Source organism: Felis catus, chromosome C2, assembly GCF_018350175.1.
Source record: "Felis catus isolate Fca126 chromosome C2, F.catus_Fca126_mat1.0, whole genome shotgun sequence".
NCBI classification, from domain to species: domain Eukaryota; kingdom Metazoa; phylum Chordata; class Mammalia; order Carnivora; family Felidae; genus Felis; species Felis catus.
Window position 1 is genome coordinate 132,199,567 of NC_058376.1, and position 25,419 is coordinate 132,224,985.

At 43.3% G+C, this 25,419-nt stretch overlaps 1 protein-coding gene across 6 annotated transcripts in view; it reads right to left on the bottom strand.

Moving 5' to 3' along the window:
- LOC101096163 (collagen alpha-4(VI) chain-like) overlaps positions 1-25,419 on the bottom strand; it is a 147,715-nt gene that overhangs the window by 77,120 nt on the left and 45,176 nt on the right. For all 6 annotated transcript variants that reach the window (XM_045037628.1, XM_045037626.1, XM_045037625.1 and 3 more), the window contains 9 exons: positions 22,536-23,138; positions 18,555-19,160; positions 13,744-14,373; positions 8,953-9,498; positions 8,052-8,606; positions 4,375-4,709; positions 3,309-3,387; positions 1,400-1,545; positions 924-1,016 (listed from right to left, as the gene is read on the bottom strand). In XM_045037628.1, coding sequence (XP_044893563.1) covers positions 924-1,016; positions 1,400-1,545; positions 3,309-3,387; positions 4,375-4,709; positions 8,052-8,606; positions 8,953-9,498; positions 13,744-14,373; positions 18,555-19,160; positions 22,536-23,138 — 3,593 coding nt within the window. The remainder of the gene's footprint in view (positions 1-923; positions 1,017-1,399; positions 1,546-3,308; positions 3,388-4,374; positions 4,710-8,051; positions 8,607-8,952; positions 9,499-13,743; positions 14,374-18,554; positions 19,161-22,535; positions 23,139-25,419) is intronic.

A 25,419-nucleotide genomic window follows, 5' to 3' on the forward strand; every position in this document is an offset into this window, starting at 1 on the left:
AAGATGGGCAAAGTCAATGGGTTTAACTCAATCTTACAGGAGGATTTGTGATTATCCCATCATAAAGCTGTCATTTGTGGGCGAGGGAACCTCGTAGATAAATGAGGACCATTTTTAATGAGATTTATTCTCCTTTAAAAGTGGGACACGTTAGGGGAGCCTGGGTGCCTCAGTCAATTAAGCGTCCAACTTTGCCCCAGGTTGTGATCTCAGTTCATGAGTCCGAGCCCCACATTGGGCTATCTGCTTGCAGCACAGAGCCCACTTCAGATCCTCTGTCCCCCACTTTCTCTGCCCCTCCCCCGCTCATGTGCACTCTCTCTCTCTTAAAAAAATAAACATTAAGGTAATTTGTTAATAAAAAAAAAAATTAAAGTGGGACATGGTAATTTTCTATCACTTCACCATGGAGTTAACAGGCAGATGCAAAATGACCACTACTGAACAAAGAAAGCAATTGTATCTTTCCTCAGTTTAATCCTCTAGAACAGAAGGTTAGTTAGCTCAGAGGGGAAGAAGTACTAACCACTGTAAAGAAGGCAGATGAGGCACAAGTGAAAATTCTGCAGACAAGCGAAAACTTCTGTGCAGCAGTAGAGGCTGCAAAATTTGTTTGTGAAATTTTTTGTCAAATAAATGTAAGGAGACAGCATAAGAGAGTGGAAAGAACGTGAGACTTGGAGTCAGGTGGACAAAGGGGCTTAAATCCCCAAATGCCTCTTCGTAAGAGTGTGACTTTAGGAAAGTAATGTTCCCTCTCTAAGCCTCTATTGCACACCCGTAAAAATAATATTCACCTCGAAGGTTTATTAAGAGGGTAGAATTAGCAAAGGTATGTTAAAGACAGAACACGGGGCCTGGTACCTAGCGGTGCTGAAACGTCATCTCTCACCCCCCACCGTCCACATCGTACAAACTCTCACCTTGTTCCCAGGGTTCCCACCAACACCCCGGTGCCCATCTTCTCCAAAACACTTTGTATATGTATTGCAGCATCTTCTTTCTGCAATTGTGTCCTGAGAAACAGAATTCACATAACGTGATTTTTTCCAACTGTGCTAACCTATGTCACGTGATACACCAAAGAGACAAAATTCCCTCTGGGTTTTGGGGCGCCTGGGTGGCTCAGTCGGTTAACTGTCTGACTTCAGCTCAGGTCATGATCCCGTAGTTCGTGGGTTCAAGCCCCGCGTCAGGCTCTGTGCTGACAGCTCCGAGCCTGGAGCCTGCTTCAGAGTCTGTGTCTGCCTCGCTCTCTGCCCCTCCCCGGCTTGCATGCTGTGCGTGTCTCTCTCTCAAAAATAAATAAACATTAATTTTTTTAATTCCCTCTGCATTTTTTAAATTATTAGAATAAACAGACCTAGTGAAGGATGGGGTTAGAAAAAAAAATACTTACAAGTTGCTTCAGTAAGATGCTTGGGAGGGATTGCTGTGTGATGCTCAGAGGTTGATTGTATGAGAATCCTCTGCCAAATTCTAGCTCCTGGAGTTCTTCTAATTTATGCACACCTTCCAGGCCAATAATGAGGAGCCCAGAGAATCCTTCAAAATGCCAGCAGGTGGGAGATTTTACTTGTAGGTCTTTTGACTGGTCTTTGTCCGGGCCCTAAATATGCGTGCATCATCCCACCCTTTTCTCCAGCCTTCACCTGTCTTGTGTCAAACTGCATTTCTGACCAATGAAACATGAGCAGAAGTGACGTGTGTCACGCCCTGGGAGAAATTTTCAGAGCAGCGCATACATTGCCCCATTTCCTGCCCCCTGCCACAGGAACAGACCCTCTCTCAGCCTGAGTCCTCGAGTGATGAGAATGAGACACAAATTAGCGGTCATGAGGCATAAGATAAATACATTCTTGCTCCTTTAAGCCACTGGGATTTGAAGGTTGTTTATTATGGCAGCACGAACCTATCCTACTGATGAAGGCATTACAAAATCATCTGGCTTTGTCCACATGACAGAGAACCAACAGACAAGGATGCTTTTCAAACAGCTAGAAGTCACTGTTTGTAGTATTTCTGAACAAATATTTCTGTTAATATTTTGAGCAGTACATTCACACACACACATCAGCTTTTTGCTATCGTAAACAAACCACTTAACAATCCTGTGGTTAAAAGTTGTATACATAGGGGCGCCTGGGTGGCTCAGTCGGTTAAGCGTCCGACTTTGGCTCAGGTCATGATCTTGCGGTTTGTGAGCTCGAGCCCCGCGTCGGGCTCTGTGCTGACAGCTCAGAGCCTGGAGCCTGCTTTGGATTCTGTGTCTCCTCCTCTCTCTGCCTCTCCCATGCTCATACTCTGTCTCTCTCTGTCTCTCAATAATAAGCAAACGTTAAAAAAATTTTTTTAAGTTGTATGCACAGTCTTAATCATTCCTTAAAATTTCTAGAAATGGAATGTGGATCTAGCATGTGGGCAAAGTTCGCTGTCTTTCATCCAAGATTTAAAATTCTCTTCCAGAAAATTTACTTTTAAAACTTCCTATGTGGTAAATTTAGTTGGAAGCAAGTTATCACAGAAAATATTCCAGCATAGTGTCGACCAATGGAAAGCATCATCTCAAGACAAATACACTGAACATACTCTACCAAGGAGGGAGAAAGGTAGACGGAGCATGAGTTGCTGGTGGTTCATCTTGAGTTTGCTTTAGAGCTTTTGAGTGGCACCAAATGGGGACAGAACGGCAATCGCGCACAGCCGCACAGGTGTTATTGCCCAAGCACACCCAGCTGAGGGAGCTGGTGGGCACCGAAATCCAGCCAGCACACCATTCATTAAGCCAGGCACCCAGGCACAGGGTCGCATACACCAGGAGCATTGGCATCTTTTTTTAATTTCACAAAGATGCCGTACAGACTAGTAGCAGCCCTTGGGGATGGTCAAAGAGGAAGAACTGGTGAGCAGAGGAGGAAAGGTGGGCAGTGGAAAAAACGAAGCCCAGCTCTAGGGTGATTCCAGAGTTTAGGAAAAAGAGACCCTTGTTAAGAAAACGCAAACAGCACTCAATTATCATGAAGTTGCACATTCAACCTTCAAAAGCAGGTGCCAGGCTGATAATTGGCCAATCCTGTCTCAGTCAGAGAGACCCTTGATCGTTGTCAGGGTTATGGGATCCTGGGTTCTCTCAGCCCTGAACAGCCCCTAATTCATACAAAGCATCACCCTTGTGGGCACTGAGCGCCAACCACTCTATGGTTAGTCTATGGATGGCTTAACGGAATCCAGTGCCATCTGGAAATCTCAACGAGTATCTCAGTTCCTGTGGGAGGAACCACCCACCCAGGGTAACCACATGCACCCACCTTTGTTGCGGAGGAGCTCAGAGGTTTCCTTCAGTCTCTGGAGATCATCATCCAGTCCATCTGTAAACACTAAAAGGACCTGTTGTTTATGAGAGAAAGGAGGGTAGTGGGGAGCAGGGATGGAGTGAAAGGAAGGGGAGAGGGGAAAGGGAAGAAAGAAGAGGGAGAAAATGGATGCTGAGTGTTGCACATTTTATAAAAATGCAAAGATAAGCTTAGCTTTTCTGGTTGTATCCAGCCTTTCACCCTGTTTTGTTTCACCCCTTCATTTATTTGTTACTTTATTACACATTCGTTTTTACTTCAATCTCAAGACCCCCCACCAAAAAGAGAATTGGAACCAGCTTAACTTGTTCACTTAAAATACCTCCAAAAACTGTCTTGCAATATCCATCTTTACTGACACAAAAAAATACCAAAATTTTAATGCGTTTTTAATAATTAAAATGGGTTACCTTTACTCACAGAAAATTTTAATTTAAAAGTGAATTACATATTTAAGAAATAAATCCACTGGCTGCATGATTGAAGGAAAAACTAAATGTAACTTTCAAAGTTTGGGGCTGTCATTTCCAAATAAACATCACGTAAGGTCTTTTCATCTCTACAGGCTTTAGCAGGTGTATAGTTTTTGGGCACCAGGAAGGGAAAACAACCAACAAGCCCTTAGTGAGTTACCAAAGACAGTTCAAAGTGCCGACTGGAAAATAATGGGCTCTACTCTACATGACAATGAGTGACCATAATGAGCTAATATCTTCCAAGTTGTCTTTGGAGTGAATTTGCATCATGGAAGAATCTGGATCACTAAACTGTGAGCAACTTGAGGGCAGGGATTTATCCTTTTATCCCTACTGGCATTATTTAGCACAGAGCTTCTTGGGCTTAGTGAGTATTTGTTGATTGAATGAAAACATATCCCTCGTTGGTCTTTACTGAATAAGACTATGGTTTTTCTCTACGTAGAATCTCCGGTGAAGGACAACTTATTGGCCTCGGTCACAAAAGCCCAATCCCTCCCACCCTGGCAATTGGCTCCATATTATGGATTCTCAGCCTTTATTACCTTCACTGTAGCAAAAGAGAGCTGGATAGCATTATCTCCCAAGGACTGCAAAAAATCCACATCCATATAGTTCCTCTTGGCAGCCTGATGAATTAAGAACGTCTGAATAATCTTATCACTATAATTTTTAAAGCCGGAGTCAAAAATAAGCTGGCTATTTGAGGCAGGGACCAAGTAGCGGAACATCACGTTGGGGCGACCAGGAGCCCTACAGCTGATGCTGGAAAGCTGGGCCATCTGTTGCATCAGCTCTGGCAGTAACCCTTGAAGCTTCTGCTGATCTTGCCTAATGGGACTGGAAATATCAATTCCTACGGACAAATCTATGTTGCATCCTTTGAAAGTGGAGGAGAAAAAAATCAAATTAGTCATCTCTAGATGCATGACCGGGCCCAGAATATATCAGCCAACCCTGAAAGAAGAACCTGCAGCCAACCCACAGAATATAAGCTAAATAATGGTAGGGATTGTTTGATTTGGGGAGTGGTTTGTTACACAGCAAAGCTAACTGATACAATATATAGTGTTTCATAGCTCTGTTCCTCTGCAGATGCTATTCCCTTTACCTGAAGTGTCCTTTCTCATCTCCTCAACCCCAATCTGGTTAACCCATACATGTCCTTCAAGTTGTAGTTCAAGTGATCCCCTTCCCTAAAGCTCTGACTCATGTCTCCAGGTACTCAAGTTGACTTATTAAATACCCCTGCATGTCCACCGTTATTTTACTTGACCTTCTCTCCCACTAAACAAAGTTTTCTTCGTAGTAAGAACTATGACATCTAACTTCCCCAATGCCTGATACAGACAGATGCTTATTAAATGTTTGACAAATGAATGAAGAAGGGAATATGAATGAGCCTTGAGTCTTCTTCCAGCACAAAGCTGTCCTATTTCCGTCTCCCCTCAAAGTTTTTTCCCTCATTCACCACTCACATGTATCCTTTATTTCAGGGAAGCATATTAGAAGATATCAAAACTGACAATCACTCCCAATCTTCTGTTTCTTGTACCTAAAAATTGTTAAGCTCTTCTGGAAGAGAGCTAAAATTTGAAAACCCAGTGATCCTTCAGGCTATACCCACTCACTCACAGGTGAATAATAAAACCATGCACAGAAATTCAATGAGGCAGAAGTTGATCATAGATGCACCTGGGTTAGAATGCGGACAAATAACTTAAAATGTAACTTATCAATAATAAAAGGGCCTCTACCATTAACTACTTTTAGACAACAAGCATAACTTGCAATTTGTCCAGGACAAGCCAAGACACATGGATATTTTCTCCTTAGTCCAGTGCACATTAGAGTATTTGGCTCAGAAGTTGTAAAAACAAAACTGCAGATTTTAGGAGGAAATTTGAGGAAAATAAATACTGAACCCTTTACCAGTGAAAATGGTCATAAACAATATCTCAGGGATCTGAGATCCAGGGCTGAGCCATGAGTTTTCCATCCCCTAAATAATATACATCCATGCTAGCTGGCCAGATGTTTCCAGAAGTGCCAAGACACAAAATGCCTTTCTCCCCTCCTTTCATATAAAATATCTTGGTTTTGTTTTGACTTTTAAATCTCTAATTGAAATTCACCAAAAGGGATTTCCACAGATGTAAATCCCATTTCTACATTGGATCCAATTTCAGAAAAACAGAAATTTCCCTTTTGCAGTATGGTGTATTATTCCAACATTTCTAATTTACATTTTTTCCCAGGAACATTTCCAGCTGGCTTTATGTAATGCAAGAATATGTAAGCATTTTCTTTCCCTATTAATGTAGAGGGTTGAACCTTGCCAGGTAATCTCTAACGTCTTTATGATTCAGTTTTATGATTCTGGAATTCTGGAATTAATTAGATTCCAGTCTTTATGGAGGTATCCAGCTACTTCTATCAAAAAAGTCAGAAGACAAAGCTGAAGATGAATGTAAATGCTAATTTACTACATGCTATAAAATAGTCTAAAAAGAGAAGCAGGAATCCTGTATTTCTTCTCCTGCCCAGGATAATACCCAGGAGTGTGTGTGTGTGTGTGTGTGTGTGTGTGTGTGTGTGTGTGTGTATAACAACCCAAACAACAAACAAAAATAGGACTTTGACTCCTGAAAAATCCAAACTGCTTAATACAAGACATCCCACAATCCATGCTTTTTAGAAAATAATTTTACACATCCACTCTTTTCAATTGATTTCTGAATTCACAAGGACACAACAAAGTGATATCCCTTACACGGTATGAACAAAAATATTAATTGAATGCTCTAGAAAGTTGGCTCCAGCTTTCAACACCAAATTTCTGGGAAGTTCAAAACCCTGCCTCCATTATTTCCCATCTGCATTTCTCACCTGGGAATTATGTATGATAAAAGTATCTGCTTCCCATGGAGTTGATGTAGGAATGTTGGGCTTTATGGGTTTCATCATATGCTCCTTTATATGATTTAATATTATACTTTGCTTTATTATACTATACTATGCATTACTATGCCATATTATACCATTGTATGCCATTCTATGGTATTCTATATCATACTATATTATACTCTTCTATACTATATTATCCTTCATTATGCCCTACAATACCATACTATGCTGTACTGTACTATACTACACACTCTACTACACTAGACTTACTAGACTACTCTCCTATTCAAGGTGTAATTTGAGGACCAACTGGATCAACATCACCTGGGAGCTTGTTAGAAACGCAGAATCCCACCCTCACCTACTGAATCAGAATCTACATTTCAACAAGATCTCCAGGTGATTTGAATGCATATTCAAGGTTGAGAGGCCCTCTTTTGCTCTACCACACTATACCAAAAGACACTCTAGAACAATATCCAGTACACAGACTCTAGAACCAGACTGCCTCAAGTTTAAATCTCAGCTGTGCCACTTACTCAGGCCAAATAACCTGATTTTGCTGTGTTTTCGTTTCCTCAACTGTAAAATGGTATTTACTTAATAGGGTTATGTGAAGATTAAATGTTTTTATACATGGAAGCCCTCAGAATAGCCCCTAGCACACATACACACACACACAAAAAAGGACCATCTAAAGCTTGGCCATTCTGACTACAATGTGATTGTGTTGGAGAATCTCACTCCCTGTGGGTAGGAGGGAGCACTGTCCATGAAGATATTCTCTGGGTCAATCTCCCACTGAAAGGCAAGTTTGGGGACCAGCATAGACCCAAACTGTTGGGAGGAGGAGCTTTGTCAACAAAGCAGAGAGACCTCTCTTCAAAGCCACATAGAAAAAAACAATGTGTTTTATTTCATAAGAGCACCCATGTAACTGATATTACTCTCTGCTTCGATTTCCTTTTTGGTATGCCCAAATCTTCATTAAGTTGTGTTTACATATTCCATTCTAGTTCTTCTATCTACAAGGAATACACTGAAGAATTGTAAGGACTTTCTACAGAGTCCTGGGAAGGTTCGGGCCACTGGAGTCCAGAATGGTGACAGCCTTGAGAATGACTTAAAAAAAAAAAAAACCCTGGTGAAAATGAACCACAGCATTCAGAGTTCAGGCCAGCTGTCCTCTCCTCAGGGTGACCCTCCCTCCCTCCTCCAGTTAGAAGGACTTGTTTCATTTTATTAAGAGAGACAACAGTGTCCCTGACACTTACAATGGGCTCTTGGATCAAATAACAAACCCTCTGTCACTTACCTTGTGGAATGCAGACCTTAAGAAGAATTTTCTTCTCCAGGTTCTGCAGGGACTCAAAATTCTCCTCATAGTATACTTTTTGTGGGTCATTAGTAATCTCCAAAAGCTGAGCACTTTTGGCTGCTCCCACCCCAATGGCAAAAATAATGATGTTCCTGTCCCTGAGAGCCTTGGCTGGTATGGCTACATTATCCTGGGCAACCCCATCGGTGATCACAATCAAATACTGATGAACACTGGGTCTCCCTCCTCTTGGACTGTCAAAAAAAGGCAGAGTGAAAGTCAGGGCTTTCCCAGTGTAGGTGCCATGATTCATTTGCTGAACATCTGAGATGGCTCTGTGGATGTCCACCTTTGAGGAGTACTGGTTGAGCCTGAATTCTTCCTGGGGGGTTGAGCTGAACTGCAAAAGGCCAATCTGAATTTCATCAGCACCAATATTAGCATGGTTCACCATCCTCTTCATGAATCCTTTCATCTTTTCAAAGTTTATTGCAGAGATGGATTCTGAACCATCTATCAGGAAGATAATATCAGCTTGCCTATTCTTACAGGCTGGGGAAAAAAAAAAGGAGAACAGAACATTCACTCAGAGCCTGAAACCAATGAATTATAAATCCCCAGGACAGTCTGGGGTGGCATAGACACAGCATGAAAACATTTTTAAAGGGGGTGGGAGAGGAAGTCAATGAAATAAATTTTCTGTGACCCAGCACAAATGAGATACAGCTGTATGATAAAGATAAAATTTAACCAACTTGCTTCATTCCAGGTCACGGTCACTCTGTGTCCAATATTCACTTTTGGACCAGTGAGTCCACACTTTGAGAATGAAGCCTATTCAAATAGATTGCATGCATATACTTGGCAGGAAAGAGAGACTAAGGGAAAAAATTCTTACACTCTGAGGAGCAGATGTCCTGTACCACGTCTTGTTGAATGGCCTTCAAGGAATCAAACTCAGCTGCAAAAAACATCTTGTCTTTAGCTATCTCCTTGAGTTCATTATCATTAGCGTTTTTGATTCCAATAGCATAAATGATGACTCCCTCTGCCCTCAATGCGTCTGCAGGTTCAGCCACCGGGTCCTCAGATTTACCACCAGTGATGACTATGAGATACCAAGGCACATTGCTGCGAGCAGTGTTCACAAAGACCTGAGCCATGCTGCCCAAGGCCAGACCGGTCATGGTGCCACCTCCCCTCTGTTGGATGCCATCAATGGCTACCTTCAGCTCTGCCACACTGGAATACTGGCTGAGGATAAATTGACTATTAATTCTATCTGAGTATTGAACGACTCCAAACCGTACTCTGTCAGGCCCAATACGGAACATCTTTATCACCTCATTCATGAACACCTTCATTTCAAGAAAATCATTGTGCTTGATGTTGCTAGACCCATCGACAAGGAAGTAGATGTCAGCCTTCTCGATGTGCACACAGTCTAGGCAATAAGAAGAAGGAGGAACCCGTTAGAACACAGGGTGAGATAGCAAGTAGCCAAAGCCATTCATCCTGATCCCCAGCCATACCTCCTCAGCGTTCATTGTTCCCCTGAGAGCCAACAGCTTTTTACCAAAAACACCTGTGACTCTGCCTAGAGGTGCTGTTTGACCAAGAGCACACCAGGCAGACCACAGTGCCTGGGAATGAGTTTCAAAGAAGCCACGAACCAACAACTGACAGGGGCTGGTGGATAAACACCCAGCTCCCATCCCCTTGGGTGGGACAACTCTGAGGTGAGCTCTACACGGTTTGCCTGAGTCCCCAACAGAACTGAGCCCCAGCTACCAACAGCAATTATGTGCTCACCAATTCAGCCTCTGTTGGCTGCCTTCCCTTCTTTTCTCAAATCTCCACTCCCCTACCAGTATCCCCTGGGGGCACTTCCCCGATAAATCACTTGCATACATATCCTTGTCTCAGAGTCTATTTCTGGTGAACCCCACTTAAGATCTGAAGTAACAGTACTTGACCTTTCTCAAATGGGGAAGTTGAAGACAAGCTAAAGTAAAATATCAGGACATATTTGAAGCTAGGAATTGTCTCAGTATCCAATATCCCTGTTTCCCATGCAAGTCAGACTTTTAAAATAAGGGCAAAAGAGTACACTTGCTGAAGCTTTATTAATTTAAGCTAATATAAAACTTTGTTTTAAATGAGCCTTACTTAAATGAATCACTTTGTATTAAGGCTTAGACTCCAAAGGGCAAAATGGCTCTACAATCAGATCCTTTCTCAACCAGTTAGTATCAGGCTTGCCCCTTTGCATCTCAATTTCCTAATCGTCAAATGATGATCTTAACACTTCCTCAGTAAGATTATAGTAAGGATTAAATAAGATCATAGAAAAACAGCAGAACTGATTTTTTAAAGTAATGGTTAAGATCACTCATTATCACATAGCAGATTCCTCAGAAAGAATCAAAAAGGGGTGCCTGGGTGGCTCGGTCAGTTGAGCGTCTGACTCTTGATTTTTGCTCAGGTCATGATCTCATGGTTTCTGGGATCAAGCCCCATATCAGGCTCCATGATGATGGTGCAGAGCCTGCCTGGGATTCTCTCTCTCCCTCTCTCTCTGCCTCCTCCCACTCCTCTCTCCCCCACCTCTCAAAATAAATTCATAGACTTTTAAAAAAAGAATGAAACATAATTTTCTCCTTGCACCTCTCATAAAAGGTGGGCCAGCCTTGTGTCATGCATCTCTAGAACCCTTTGTTTCAGGGAAGAATCAAGAGCCTTTTCATGTTTCTTGGCTGAAAGGGAAGCGGTCTGAGGCTGGAGATGGGCTTCCTTGCTCAGGCCTTCATTTGAGAGGATCTTGGTTGACACAATATGGAGTATATACTTATACTTTTAAAAATAAGTATTATTATTTATCTGAATTAGATTCAAATGTAACTGGGCATCCCATATTGTACCTGGAAATCCTACCCCAGCAGGGAAAGCACTGGAAAGGTGTGGAGATAGTTATCCACCTCTCTGGTAAAGTGTTTTTTGAATGCTTGGCGAATCGAGGGGAAGTTATAGAAAAAGAAGGCAGAAATTCAGATCTTGCTGGAAGTCAGCAACCACTGGTAATAGGTATGTGGCTGGCCTGAGTCTGAGAAAAAGACCATGGGGCAGGAAGGGGCATCTCTGGAGCCAGTCCCATGCAGCAGTGCTCCAAAGACACTCCACTGTAGCCCAGGGCCTTTGCAGTGTCCAAAGGTATCCCAGAGCCCTGAAGACTGTCTGGCACTACACATTCATGCCAGTCTTGGCAGATGGAAATTTGAGGCAGGAAGGCAGGCAGAATAATTTTTACAGTCTGGATGCTGCTATGCATCCATATCTATTACATACATAAAGTCCTTAGCAGAGTATCTGACACATAGCTGATGACCAATAAATGATAGATAACATGATCTTGTGATCACCCAGGACAGATTTCTGGTAAAACTTCCCAAACTTCCATTTGCCTCTAACCACTGTAGACTTTGGGCTGATTTTCCTGATTCCGGGTTTCATGTTAGCTGCTGTGCAGTCTGGGAATGAAATCAACTCTCAGCCCTTATACTGTCTATGAATTAGAAGAGAAAAAGAGCTTCTCTCCCTGTCCCCTACAGATTGTAGGGAAGGGTGCACAAGGAAATGAAATTCATATTTAATGATTTTGTTTCTCATTCCCAGAACAGAGAAAGGGACTAAAGATACAGGCCAAAGCGAAAGATGGGGATTTATTTAGATATTTTAAATCTCTAGACTTCAGCACAAGTAATCAAGAAACTACAAAATTATTTAATGATTATTTTTCAAAAAAGACTCAGTGCTTTTCCCCTGATGATATAATCACAGCCTTGAATTTTTAAGTTAATTATTTACATTTTAAGTAGTCAACTTCTATTATTCTGATCTGAATCTTAGAAATATTAGCATGGGTGGACAAAAATAGACAAATAGACAAACACAAAGATACTTGTAATAACCAGTAAGTGGAACATTAGGGATTTAAAATTCGGGCAGTTTGTGGGGTGCCTGGATGGCTCAGTCGGTTAAGCATCAGACCCTTGAATTTGGCTCAGGTCATGATCCCAGGGTCATGGGATTGAGCCCTGCGCCGAGTCCCAGGTCAAGCCCCAGGTCGAGTGTGGGGCCTATTTAAGATTTTCTCTCTCTGTCTACCCCCACTTGCTCTCTCACTCTCTAAAAAAAAAATATTTACAAAAAGCTCAGGCAGTTTGACTCCATGGTGCATATACTTAACTGCTATGTTTTCTCGGATGTGCTTTTCAAACTGCATATGCAGTAGGAGCTCTCCTAACCAACTTCCTCTGAAGCAGCTCACCAGATAATTGACTTTCTCCCTTCCGTCTATAACACATGAGTGATGCCCACACAATACACTGAGTTCCCTCCCCTTAGAAGCCCCCAAGGGCAACATTACACAGTTCTGCTTCACTCAGTGGAAGATGTGAACATTAATAAAGGGAAACCTCTCTAAAATGGACACGGGAAAGTAGAAAGGGGAGCTCTCACACCCTACCACTTGTCCATTACAGACCTCAACAGAAGAATCCTCAGTAGGAAAGAATCAATTACAGCCCCAACAGGAAAAATATGAATAATGCATCTCCTACAAAAAACCAACTACCCCAGCACATCAGCCAATGAGAAACTGCCATCATTTTGAACTCTTGCATTTTTCCAATGGGCTTTTGTTCAGAACAATCCCTCCTGATTTCTTCCTTCTTCTTAATAAAATAACATTCTTCTCCTTTGTTTCTTGGACTCACCCACTGTTACTGTGCCTTGCTGTCCCTCGTTGCAGTTCTCTGCTATTCCCAAATAAACCCATTTTTCCTGGTAAAATAACTGACTCTTTTATTTGTAAGGCCAACAAAGAATAAGCCTACCAAGAACAACATGAGTTTGTTCTCAGCCTATTTATGGCAGTTTTGTTACTACAAGTACACAACAAATCAAATATTGTGCAGATCAATAGGACAGGAGCGTGAATAAAAGAGGTTTATTACGTCTATGAAAACCAGGTTAACTGCTTAGAAAAGACCCAATGAAAGTAAATTGTTTTAAAGGAAATTGTTGACGTACAAGATAGCACTACAAAAATTGAATTTTTGAGATCGTAAAAATAGGGATTTCTATACTCAGCTGTTTCAAAAGCAACTAAGTTTTCATCCCACTTTAAAGAAACTGAAACTGGAAATTATAGATACCTATGGATGATTGATGAAGAAAATATACAGAACTCCAATCAGCTGGGCTCAGATGCAAAGAAGCCTCGGTCCTCCACAAAAGATTGGCAAATTAACGTTCATTTATATTTTAAAGTTAAAATCTTTTAATTTCAGGAATGTTGGTGTCTTTTTAGAAATAATTTTCCACTTCAAGTAGCTTAAGATTTAGTAAATCCATACCTAGATCCCTAAGGCCTCTACTGTAAATATACATAGATCTTCTTCAAACTGATAAAAGGGATGAGAGCCAAGAAAGGTAGAGTGAGGCATGTTCACTCTTTATATTCTTTTGGAATCAAAACACAATAAAGACTTTGTAAGTTTTGTGTTCCTGTTTAATAAACTGACCCTGAAATCCTTCCTTGGATGAGGAGTGGAGGATGTGGGTATATGGAACAAACAGAGTAAAGATTAAAAAAAAAAAAAATCAGATTTTGAGAAGGTCCTCCTACCTTCTTTCAGGGCACGGCCAATCCCAGAAATGGAAACACTGTTGTCCACAATCTCAGGGCAGAGCTGATTCTTAATCTTGCTCCCCACAACAGAGAGTTGAAGAAAAGATTCCAGCAAGATAACATGCTTCCAAGGAGGATATGATGCCATCATCTCCAGGTCCTTTCTGTTTGAGGCAAGCTGGGTGCCCACCACATAGATGGTAACCCCTGCCCTGCGGAGGAGAGAAGCTGGAACAGACACATGGTCTTGGGAGAAGCCTTCTGTGATGACCACAGCCATCTGCTGCACACCCTGCTTCGACCGGCTACCCTTCTCCTCAATGAAAACCTCATTCCTTAGGAAATTCAAAGCAGCACCAGTTTTGGTCCCTCCACTTCTTCTCCGGTAGGTTAATTTGTCCAAATGCTCCAAGATTTTGGCTTGGTTCTGAAATGCATCCAGGGAAAACTCAAGTCGTGGCTCCTCACTGTAAAATACCAAGCCAATTCTCACAACATCAGGATGAATGCGTAGAGAGCGTACAGTGGTCTTTAAGAAGTTGACAACTTGTTGGAAATTCGACTGCCTGTCCTTGCTGAATTCCTCAATGAGGAAGACTAAATCAGCTGGGACAGCAGTGGAACATACTGTAAACAAAAACAGAAAGAAGGGCTTTAGGATGAGAACAGAGTAAAAGATGATACTCATTTTTGCATCATGCTACATTTTTGCCATATTTTAAATTATTTTAATTTTTATTTTTTGAGAGAGAGAGAGAGAGAACGCATACGTGTGCAGGTGAGAGAGGGGCAGAGAAAGAGGGAGAGAGAGAGAATCCCAAGCAGGCCCCATGCTGTCAGTGCAGAGCCCGACATTGGGCTCAATTTTATGAATCCCTAGTGCATGACCTGAGCTGAAATCAAGAGTCCAACACTTAACCAACTGAGTCACCGATTTTTGCTATATTCTTATGTTGTAGTATGCTACATTTTTAAATTCTGTAATAATATATTTAGGATCAAAAATTCTAATAAATATGTTATACTAACTTATACTAATGAATTTTAGAATTTAGTAGAAGCCTTTATTTATGACCACTATTTGGCATGACAGTCAAAGAACATCACAGGTTTCATACCTATTGCAAAATTTTTCACTGGAAGGAGTATTCACATTACTTGCAAAATATGTAAATATATGAATATCCACAAGAAAGTGCTTTAAGATCATTTTTCAATTCATCAAAGTTCATTAAAAGCATCTGAGTCTTGCTTGACTAGTTTTTTTGTTCATTTTTCTAGTTTCAGGAAACAACTGGGTCAACTTCTCTATTATAGACCTAAAACCTCCTTGATTTAATAATTTTTCCTCTTGGTACAGAAGAAAATAAGAAATTGTGACTATTAACTTGTGCCTCTTTCTCTGAAAGATCTCATGTCATTTCAACAGAGACAACATGAAATGTTGCAAGTTCCTATGAAAAATCTTTGTCCAAAACCTGGGCAAACTTTTTCACTTTGCTATAAAAGAGCCTTCTCTTGAATGTTCCTCAAATGGGAGAATGGAGCTGTAACTGCATAAACTCCCTTCCAAGAGGAATGCAGACTCTTCCCATCCAATTTAAGGCAGTTCCTAACAGAAATCCACTGTGTCCACACACCAAAAAGGTCCAGATCTGCTTTGACATGTGAAGACAGAAGCTTGCCTAGCACAGAGCAAAGCCACACATGCAGAAGGCTGAAGCCAGGCTATAGACAGCTGGGCACTGTGACACAAAGTTTAGAGAAGCCAAAGAGTAACCTTGTGACTTACCTGTGGCCTCGTGATGTCCTGTAATTTCCCTCTTTTTATAAGGAACCAAAAATTTTGCCAAGCCTAAAACACTTTCTTTAGAAACTCCAGGCACCTTTGACTTCTCCTTTCCTTCACCTGCTAGTACAAAGTTATACCTGCTAGTATTATAGCTGACCCTTGATCAACATGGGTTTGACCTGTGCTGGTCCTCTTACACACGTGGGTTTTGTTTTTTTAAGAGTTGACCCCAAAAGATGCAGGTCACCCAAATCTCCACAGACACAACCAAAGGCGCCCGCTGCCCACTGAGCACCAGGGAGGCCTGCTGAAGCTGTCAGCAGCCCCCTGGGGCCCCAGAACTGGGCAGGGCCACAGGTTGCCCTGCATGTCCATGAGATGGTCAGGTAAAGTGCCAGGGCTGGGGCAGGAGGCTGGGCTGAAGCAAAGGAAAACACCCAGATGGCAGGGATGGCACCGTGTGGGGACCCCTGAGCCCCTGGTGTACCCGCACACTTCCCCTCCGTTCTCTGCTCACCGAGCTCCCAGGCAGACCTCCTTCCATGTGATGCCCTTGCCCCTGCATCTTGCAGAGGCCAGTGCACTCATGTGTGGCCATAGCTACCCATGGGCACAGGCTGGCGCTACACCTCCAGGCAGATGGGGCAGATGTACTGAACCCCAAGGCTATATGTATGCCACCATCCATGGGCCCACCTGGCAGCTGCCCTTACCAACCCGAAATCACCAGGCTGTGCCACACCTACCCTGTGCAGCCCTTGGCCCAGCCTGCCTGTGTGCAGATTTTTTTTTTCAGTACTGTAAATGTACTTTCTCATCCTTATAATTTTCTTAACATTTTCTTTTCTCTAGCTTACTTCATTGTAAGAATACAATATATGATACATGTAACACACAAAAATGTGTTAATCCACTGTTTAGGCTATCCATAAGGTTTCTGTCAACGGAAGGCTATAAATAGTTAAGTTTTGGGGGCATCAAAATTTATATGGAGATTTTCAAATATGGGGGCTGGGGTAAGTGCCCCTAACCTCTGAGTTGTTCGAGGGTCAACTGTATTCTCCTTTCAAGTTGTTCTCATTATCAGAGGCACCACAGGGCTAGACCCAGCCATCCTATGTGGCTAGGGGACAGCTCAGCCTTAAAGTCCTTCTGAGTTTGAGGTGTCCTGTGGAATGCAGCCTGGCCCCCGAAGACTTCTTTAAAGACCACTTTGGTCATGTCATTTTTCCTGCTTAAAAGCCTACAGTTACTTACCAGTACCATTGGGACCCTTGGGGTCCATCCTACCTCATCCAATCTTATCTCTCACTACTTCTAAACCCTCCCCCTTCCTCCCATTTGTTCCATTTTTCCACTCTCTTCCCCATTTATCCAGCCCATTCACATTTCCACACCCCTACTCTTCCCCTTACCAAGAGTAGCCTCCTCCCTTCTCCCCATATATTAAAATCATACTTATTATTGAGGAACCAACACAATTCCTCTCAGGTCAGATTCTCCATTATATCCTCCTTTCTACTTCTACTTAGTGTAGTGTCTGGAAGGTGCTTCTTAGTTCTTTATTACCTCTACTTAGATTTTCCTCATGTTGTCTCACATGTGTTTGTCTCTTCCGCCTATAAAATTCCAAGGACCCTCAAGCTCTACGTGTTGAGAGGTCTGGGCAGAGCTATGATAGTTCAGAGAAAAAAGGGATTTATCACATCTGTTGTGAGGATCAACTAGAAGTTCCACCAAGAAAATAACGTAGCTACTGAAGGATAAAGTTTTGCCTGTGGGCCTTCTAGGCTGCTAGTACAGTGTATTCAAGGGCAGAGACAGTGGTGGGAAAGTATGACAAGTATATAGTAAAGGCTGAGTAGTTCAGCTTGGCTGGTGATTAGAATGTATAAAAGGACTTAACAGGAGCTAAGTCTCCATGGTTCTCATCCCCAGGGGACATTTTGAAATATACGGTGGTGTTTCGAATTGTCATAAGATCTGGGGATGCTACTGGCAGGAACCAGGAATGTTAGGCCTCTCACAATGCACAGTACAATCCTACACTATGAATTGTCCCTCTCAGAATGTCAATAGCACCTCCCTTGAACATCTTGAACACCAATTTAAGGACAGACTTTGTTTAATCTCTGGGGATAAGCCTGAATGCTCCTTTCTCCTGAAAAAGGCATAGGGTAACGAATTATTGTGCAGAAATATTCACTGCCTACACCTCACTTCCATGGGAGGAATATACTTCCTTACTCCATTGATGATGACATAACTACATGACTTGCTTTGGCCAATGGGATATCAGCAGATGATGATTCAGAGGTCTTAAAAGTGCTTATGTAGGGGCGCCTGGGTGGCGCAGTCGGTTAAGCGTCCGACTTCAGCCAGGTCACGATCTCGCGGTCCGTGAGTTCGAGCCCCGCGTCAGGCTCTGGGCTGATGGCTCAAAGCCTGGAGCCTGTTTCCGATTCTGTGTCTCCCTCTCTCTCTGCCCCTCCCCCGTTCATGCTCTGTCTCTCTCTGTCCCAAAAATAAATAAACGTTGAAAAAAAAATTTAAATAAAAAAAAAAGTGCTTATGTAGTTGAGTTTTCTCTCTTGAACCTGTGTAATTACCACGGGAAGAATATGCCCAGACTAGCCTAATAATCCCAGGAGGAAGATGAGAGCTATGGAGCGAAGCCAAATGTAGATCAACCAACCCTCAGACAAATCTCAGATCCGTGAATAAGCCCAGGCAAGATCAGCAAAGCCATTCAGTTGAGCCCAACAAAGATTAGATGATCCCCAGCAGATCTGAGAAAATAAATGATTCTTTTTTCTGGATGGCTTCTTAAGTGGCGTCATTGTGACCACAGTTAACGAATATAAGGTGTGTGCCTGAGGGAACCCCATTCCTCCTCCTCTTCCCCATTCACTGATGTTGAATCCCAGTACTGAATCCAGAATGCCCCCTTCTCTGTTCTTTCTCCAGAGTATCTGAGACCTCTTGGTGGCTCACACACATAGGGACCAAACCTTACCTACTACAGCCTCCTTCTTGGACTCAATCCCAAACTCAGTCTTCCCGGTCCCTTGGATCACCACACTCACATCCTGCATAATCTGTCTGACTCCATCTTGTCCTTGCATCTCAAATACAAGGGGTGGGGTTGCCATCCTCTCCAGTTCTCTCTGGACAAAGTCCTGTACACCCACAGACATGACTTTCACGCCTTTCTCCCTCAAAGTCTGTGCAGTCTCCCAGACCTCATCTTCAGATTTGCCTGAGGTCATAACCACTGCATATTGGGGAACACCCTGGAGAAACCGGCTTCCTGCTGCCTCCTGGAAGAAGGTCCGATGAAGGTATCGCAGAGCTTTGCCTGTCCTCCTGGAGCCACCCCGGAGCAAAAAGTGTCCGTGGATGTGCGCAATCATCTCATCCTGGGTCTGATAGGTATTGAGCAAAAATTCAGTGTGACCTTGACCGCCATACTGAGCCAGTCCAATCTGGTACTTGTCCCTGCCAACATCCAGCAGGCCAACCACTCTGGACATGAAATTCCGCATCCACTGGAAACTCGCCTGTGATGTGTTCTGTGAGGTGTCGGCAAGAAAGACCACATCTGCATAAGCCTCGGTGAATTCTGGAATTAAAGAGAGAAGAAGGAAAGAAAAGACACAGAGGAGAAAGTAAATCAAATCAAGATCGCATGAAGATTGGATACAAGGACGTGGGGAAGATAAGAGGGAGAGGTCCGCTCTTTTTGTAACACGGTACGCATGGTACTCCCACTTCCTCCATGTGAGACTATCACAAGGCTCTCTCCCTCTCACACTCCACTTCCTTTGCTGTCTGCTTTCTTAGACGAAAGTACCTCTTACCTGTTCTTCCACCAATGAAAGAGGCAAGGGAAATGGACACATACAGAGCAGTTATTTTGTGCTAGCAATTTTTATACGTGGCCTGATTTAATCCTCATCAACCATCCTAGTAGGCAAGTGTCATCTTCACTGTACAGAGGAGAACACTAAACTGAAGAAGTGAAACCTGCACGTTGACACTCACATAACTAGAAAGTGGCAAAGGCCGGATCAGAAACACGGGTCTTCTAGACTTCCTCTGAACAACATGGCAGGATGTCCTTTTCTAGCTGTGAGAATGGCATTCATCCTTCAACCCTCAGCTCCAATGTTCCTTCACCCGGGAAGTCCTCCCAGGTTCCACAGTGATGGCAGCCGACTCCTTCTCCTGCCCTCTCACTACACTCTGTGTGTCCTGAATCATACTGTAATTACGTGTCTCGGTCGGAATATTGGATTTTGACATAGCTGCTTACCTTTTACCTTACCCTCCACTGCCAAGCACAGAGTCTGAAGAATCCCTCCTGAGAAATCCTGCGGGGTGTTGAAGTTTTCGGTGTCGAAGAGAAACTTCTCAAATGGCTCACTGGCTATTTTTTTTGCAGTTCCTGAACATCCTGCACATTGACCCCTACCACATACACAAGAACTCCATATTCTTTTAACTTGTCGGCTGCCTCCTGGACTTCATCATTTGACTCCCCATCTGTCACCGGGATAACTATCTGAGGAACCCTGTCCTTGGCCCGGCTGCCAGCTGCCTCAGTGAAGTAGTCTATCCTGATAAACTCCAGGGCACTGCCTGTGTTTGCTCCTGTACAGTAGGGGAAGATTCTGGATCTGTTCCAGGACCACACTGTTCAGAGGGTACTGGCTCAGCCGAAAGGCTGGGTAGATGTCATTATACTGAGCAAGTCCCACTCGGACCTGATCACTGCTGATGCCAAGCCCCAAGACAACAGAGTGTAGGAAGTTCTTCACTTTCTGGAAGTTCTGGGGTCCAAGGCTGGCTGAGCTGTCTACTAGGAAGACAATGTCTGCCAGGACTGCCTCTCTGCAAGCTGCGAGAAAGAGGACAAAAGGCATGGGGGTCTGTGGGGCTTCACTCAAAATGCTCAGAACCAATGGAGCTGAACGGTGTACAGAAAGGAGAGCGGTACCAGCCAGACTACACTCCATGACCCTCAGCCACCCTAAATGACAACGCTCAGAGAACTGACAACATTCCCTGAGCTTTTCCTTCCTTTGACTCCATCATCTTCTGAGGCTTCCGTCCTGTTCTATTGATACCTCCAGTCTCAGAATCCATTTGGACAATCCCTTGAACCTCATTAAGAAGAAAAACCCTTTTATAAACATAGCAGCATGCTGAGAAAGCAGTTTTCCTCTTCCCAATGGCATTAAACTTCATCTCTACAAGTGTGCTGCTAGCAACAGGTCAGAAAGCTGGAATATACCCATGTATTCCATGATACATCTCATTATAGCTCCATCACTTAGGAGCCCTGTGCTCTATTTATCACTCACCTTTTTGAGACTCAATTTTCTTCCCTGCAGCACTGAAATCTTTATACCAGCCCTCACACTTTCACAGAGTTGTTTTGAGGATAAAGTCAGATAATCCACTGTAGTACAATCATTAGTGCTCTGCCCAGGTCCTTTCGAATTCCTTTTTCCCATTTCTGGACACTGCTTTTTGGAGGACTTCTCTTCAGCTACTGGGGCTGCCTTGCCTACAGTATAGGAAAGCCTAGCTGAAGCATAATTTTTGTTCCTGAGTTCTCCTGTAGGATCAAACTAAAACTACCCTCTGTGGAACTTTTACCTGAGATCACATCCTTCCTTTCTTTCCTCTGCCTCTCCATCCTGCACCCCCCACATCCTTACCAATAAATTGTGGGAGCTCTTCCACAAGAAATAATGTATAGCCAAATCCTTGCCTCAGGCTCTGCTTCTGGGGAACACAATCTCTGACCCTTGTTCTATTGGGATGGATCTGCTCTAACAAACCTGAGATCAGATCCTAGCTCTGCCATCCAGTTATGTTACCTTTGGTCTCAGTTGCCGCACATGAAAAATGCAACTAACAATACCAATTGCCTTACACATCTATATAAGAGTAAATACTATTTGCCCTACATAGCATACACTCCCTTATGTGTCTAACAAAGAATTGCCTTATGTATCTACCTATCTGTCAGGTGAGCAATGTAAATAAGTTTGGCAAACTATATAGCACCCAAGCAGGATCAAATGGGTGAAAAATTTTAGCACTTCTTCTCATCTACCTATCTTATCTAGAAATCCCAAAATAATGAATAAGGAATGAAGGCTCTATCCTCTTATGGATTTTGATGAAAACCACTAACAAGTTTCTCTTCCTCTGCTCAAAGGTCTCTGCTTTCTGATAGAATTAAGTAATTAATTTGTAGAGGATTTCTGCAAGTTTATGCCCATCACCACCAACGGAAGTACAAAGCTAATGATAGTTACGTCATCACAAGTAATGAGCACAATGCTTATCACCACGATGCTTATCACTTCTGAAGGACTGAGCACTGTGAGAAGCACTCGACTTGCACAATTTTACTTAATGCTTGCAACAACTCTCTGAGGCAGGTCCTACCATCCTGGGAAGAAAATTTAGATTCCCAGAGATAAAGTAGCTTGTTCAAACGGACACAGTTAAAAAGTGGAGAACTGGAATTTGAACCCAGGCCTTAGTTCTCCCTAAATTCATTCTCATAACCATTACACTATACCAACACGCTGGCAGTAAATTAAATAAGCTTCCTGGGGGGTCTGCTGCCCCTCTCTCCTCCTCTGCCCTGCCCCCCATCCAGACAACATGGATAAGTTAATCCAGGCATAATAATATAATTCTGGGCACAAACATTCTTCCTTCAGAAATGGACTTACACTACATCTGTATATAGAACCAGCATCAGGCGCACAGGATTTATTTAAAAAGTTGCTAAGTCTCTGGTCAATGACTGGAGAGGAGCATAGAGCACAGATAGCTTAGTGAGACTGTAATACTAAAATTCAACATGCACACATATGGGAAATAAGAAGGATGGCGGGAGAGATGAGTAAGCGATAAAGGTTTGAGCTCTGTGACTTCTAGATCAGAAATAAGAAGGGGAAATCCTCTGTACCTGGCAAGACGTAGCCGGCAGGTTGAGCTGCCTTTGCCAAAGTATCACAGAGCCGTTGCCGCAGCTTCTGAGCATGACTGCTCAGATCAGAGAAGTTAGGGACAAAGGAGGCAAACTTCTCCACCGGACTGCTCGCAATCTCCCTGAGCTCCGCCAAGACTGCATCTTTGACACCGACGGTATAAAGCAGGACGCCTGCCTTCTTCAATGCCTCCGCAGCTTCCGGCACGTGGTCCTCAGATGGGCTGCTGCTGATCACCACGGCCACCTGAGGCACACCCTGGCTGGCCCGACTCCCTGCCGTTTCCTGGAAGTGGTGATCTAGGAGGAACTGCAGGGCCAGGCCCATCTTGCGGCCCCCAGACTTAAATTGAAACCTTTGAATGTGTTTCAGCACATCGCTTTTGCGGTTGTAGGTGGAAAGGAGGAATCCAGAACGAGGTACGTCGCCGTACTGAGCCAGGCCCACGCGGATGGTCTCTCTGCTGACATTGAAGCCATTCACCATGATGTACAAGAAGTTCCGCACGTCACGGGCATGTTGGGGGTTGATGATGGTGTCCACCAGGAACACGACATCTCCCACAGAGGCGTCCCTGCAGACTGGGGAAGAGAGTCAATTCAAGATAAAACATCACAAAATTGCCAGCTCCTGGCTGTGAATATCTCTCTCCCCATTCATTGCCTTTACACCCCGGAGATCTGCCTGCACAGCTCTTTGACGATAGCTAATATGCACGGCTTAGGCACACCACCATCTTCCCTTGCTGCCTCATGGCTACCCTCGTTCACCTGCCAGCCTCTGTTCCATTTTAACAGACTCCTGACCCCTTCAGTGAGATCTCTGACCATGGCCCTCCACCCATCCCTTAACCTTAATAAAAGAAACCACCTTTCTACCAGCAGAGGATGCTGTTGGTACCTCACCTAGATCTCTGCTGGTGGGCACACCTGTGCCCAGCTGCTTCAAGCACCACAGTTAACTGTTCCCCTCTGAGATTTTGTCTAGAGACCAGACCCTGGCTAAAAGGAGCAGCCACATCTGAAGACACCTGGAAAGTTACACTGCCCGGGTGGCCAATGTTCCATCACATGGGGATACAAACACCTGGCCACCTTCCTTTAACTGAAATAATTCATGGTGCTATTTATGCTCTAGCATCTTCCATGGCTCAGGCCAAGGTTGCATTTTACCTGCGACTACATCCTTCCTCGGCTTATTCACCTCCAGCCTATCTCACTTCTCTCATTCCCTTATAGGTTTCTCCCTCAAAATAACACATTCACCAAATCCCTGTCCCAGGCTCTGCTTCTAGAGACCCGAACTAAGATCAGCTTTCCAGCTTTGACCTCTGGCACTCCCTACCTACCACCATTCCCTTTTGGTTTGACTCATGGCATTACCATAAGTGTGGCTCTCATTTGTCCTTTGGCTCCCTGAACTCAAGTCTGCACTGTACAACTACTTTTCCCAAACCCAGTTGTAACCCTGGGAACCATAATCCCAGTGGTGGTCAGACTAAGTGGTGATCCAGCTGGGCCCACCCTGGTCTCCGGTATGGAAGGGATCAGACACCAGGTGGCTGCAGGACTTGAGCAAAAAGCTAATCTTTCTGCTTCTCAGATTTCATCTTCTCTACAATAAGGGTTTGACCAGATGACCTGGTTTCTTCCATCTCAAACATTACATTTCTGGGACAAGAAGTAAGTACACAGATTAAACACAGTGCTTGTGTGAACCAAAAAAAAAAAAAAAAAAAAAGGAAGAGGTGATTATGATCTACTCATCAGTGACCAGCATGACTTCTCCCCCATACCTCGCAATGTGATTATCTGTGATGATGGTAGGAGAACACATGAATTAGTGATGAGAGAGAAGAGAAACAAAAGTAGAAACCACCTCAAGATGGTGTTAGTTTCAAGTGGCTGGAAAAGGGGGATGATGATCCCACACTGGTTAAACACATCTTATGCTTGGTTTTGTGCCAGGAAGAGGGTTTAAATACTGCCTTGGGCTGACCCTGCACTCTCTAGTTTGATCTCTCTGCCTTCTCCTTGTCTCTCTGCCTTATCACTTTGTTCTCCATGGTCCAGGCTCCTTAGCCTAAGTTCTCAACCTGCCACGTTCCCACTTGCTATTGCCTCCAACATACGATTCCATTGAGTTTCTTTCCATTGAGTTTCATTTCTTTTCCTTTCCCTCCCTCCCCTCCCCCTCCTGGTAAATTCTCATAGAATCATGTTCTTTTATCTTGGTTTGTAGTGCAACATTCATTAAAGTGTTTATTCAATTAATGCCAATCTCCCCAATTAGACTGTGGGCTTCACGAAAACACATACCATAACTTTTCTTTGTCCATCACTCGTGTCTAGCCTAGAGTAATCACCCCAAAAATATTTAAGGAAATAAATACTTAGGAAGAGAAAAGGAGAGAGGGAGGGAGAAAAGGAGAAGGTGTCACTTACAAGAATGGAAATATTGAACGTTAATGAAACCAAATAAGGGAATCAGAAAATTTTAGAGTTACAAATAATCTTATGAGATTATGCAATGAAATACTGTAGCCACCAGGTACATGTGGCTGTTGAACACTTGGAATGTAGCTAGTACAAATGAGAAACTAGATTTAAAATTTTCTTGAATTTTAACTTATTTTAAATTAAATAGTCATATGTGGCTAGTGGCCACTGTATTAAAAAATGCGAGTAGAGAATAATGAGTCCAATTCATCCATCTCACAGATACGGAAAATGAGACCGAGAAAGGCAAAGTAACCCATGTAATCAGTTCAAACGGTCAATATTAGAAACCAGGTCTCCTGACATCCAGTCCATACTCTGGACTGCCATAAAGATTAAGCGAAAAGCCCATATTATAGAAAGG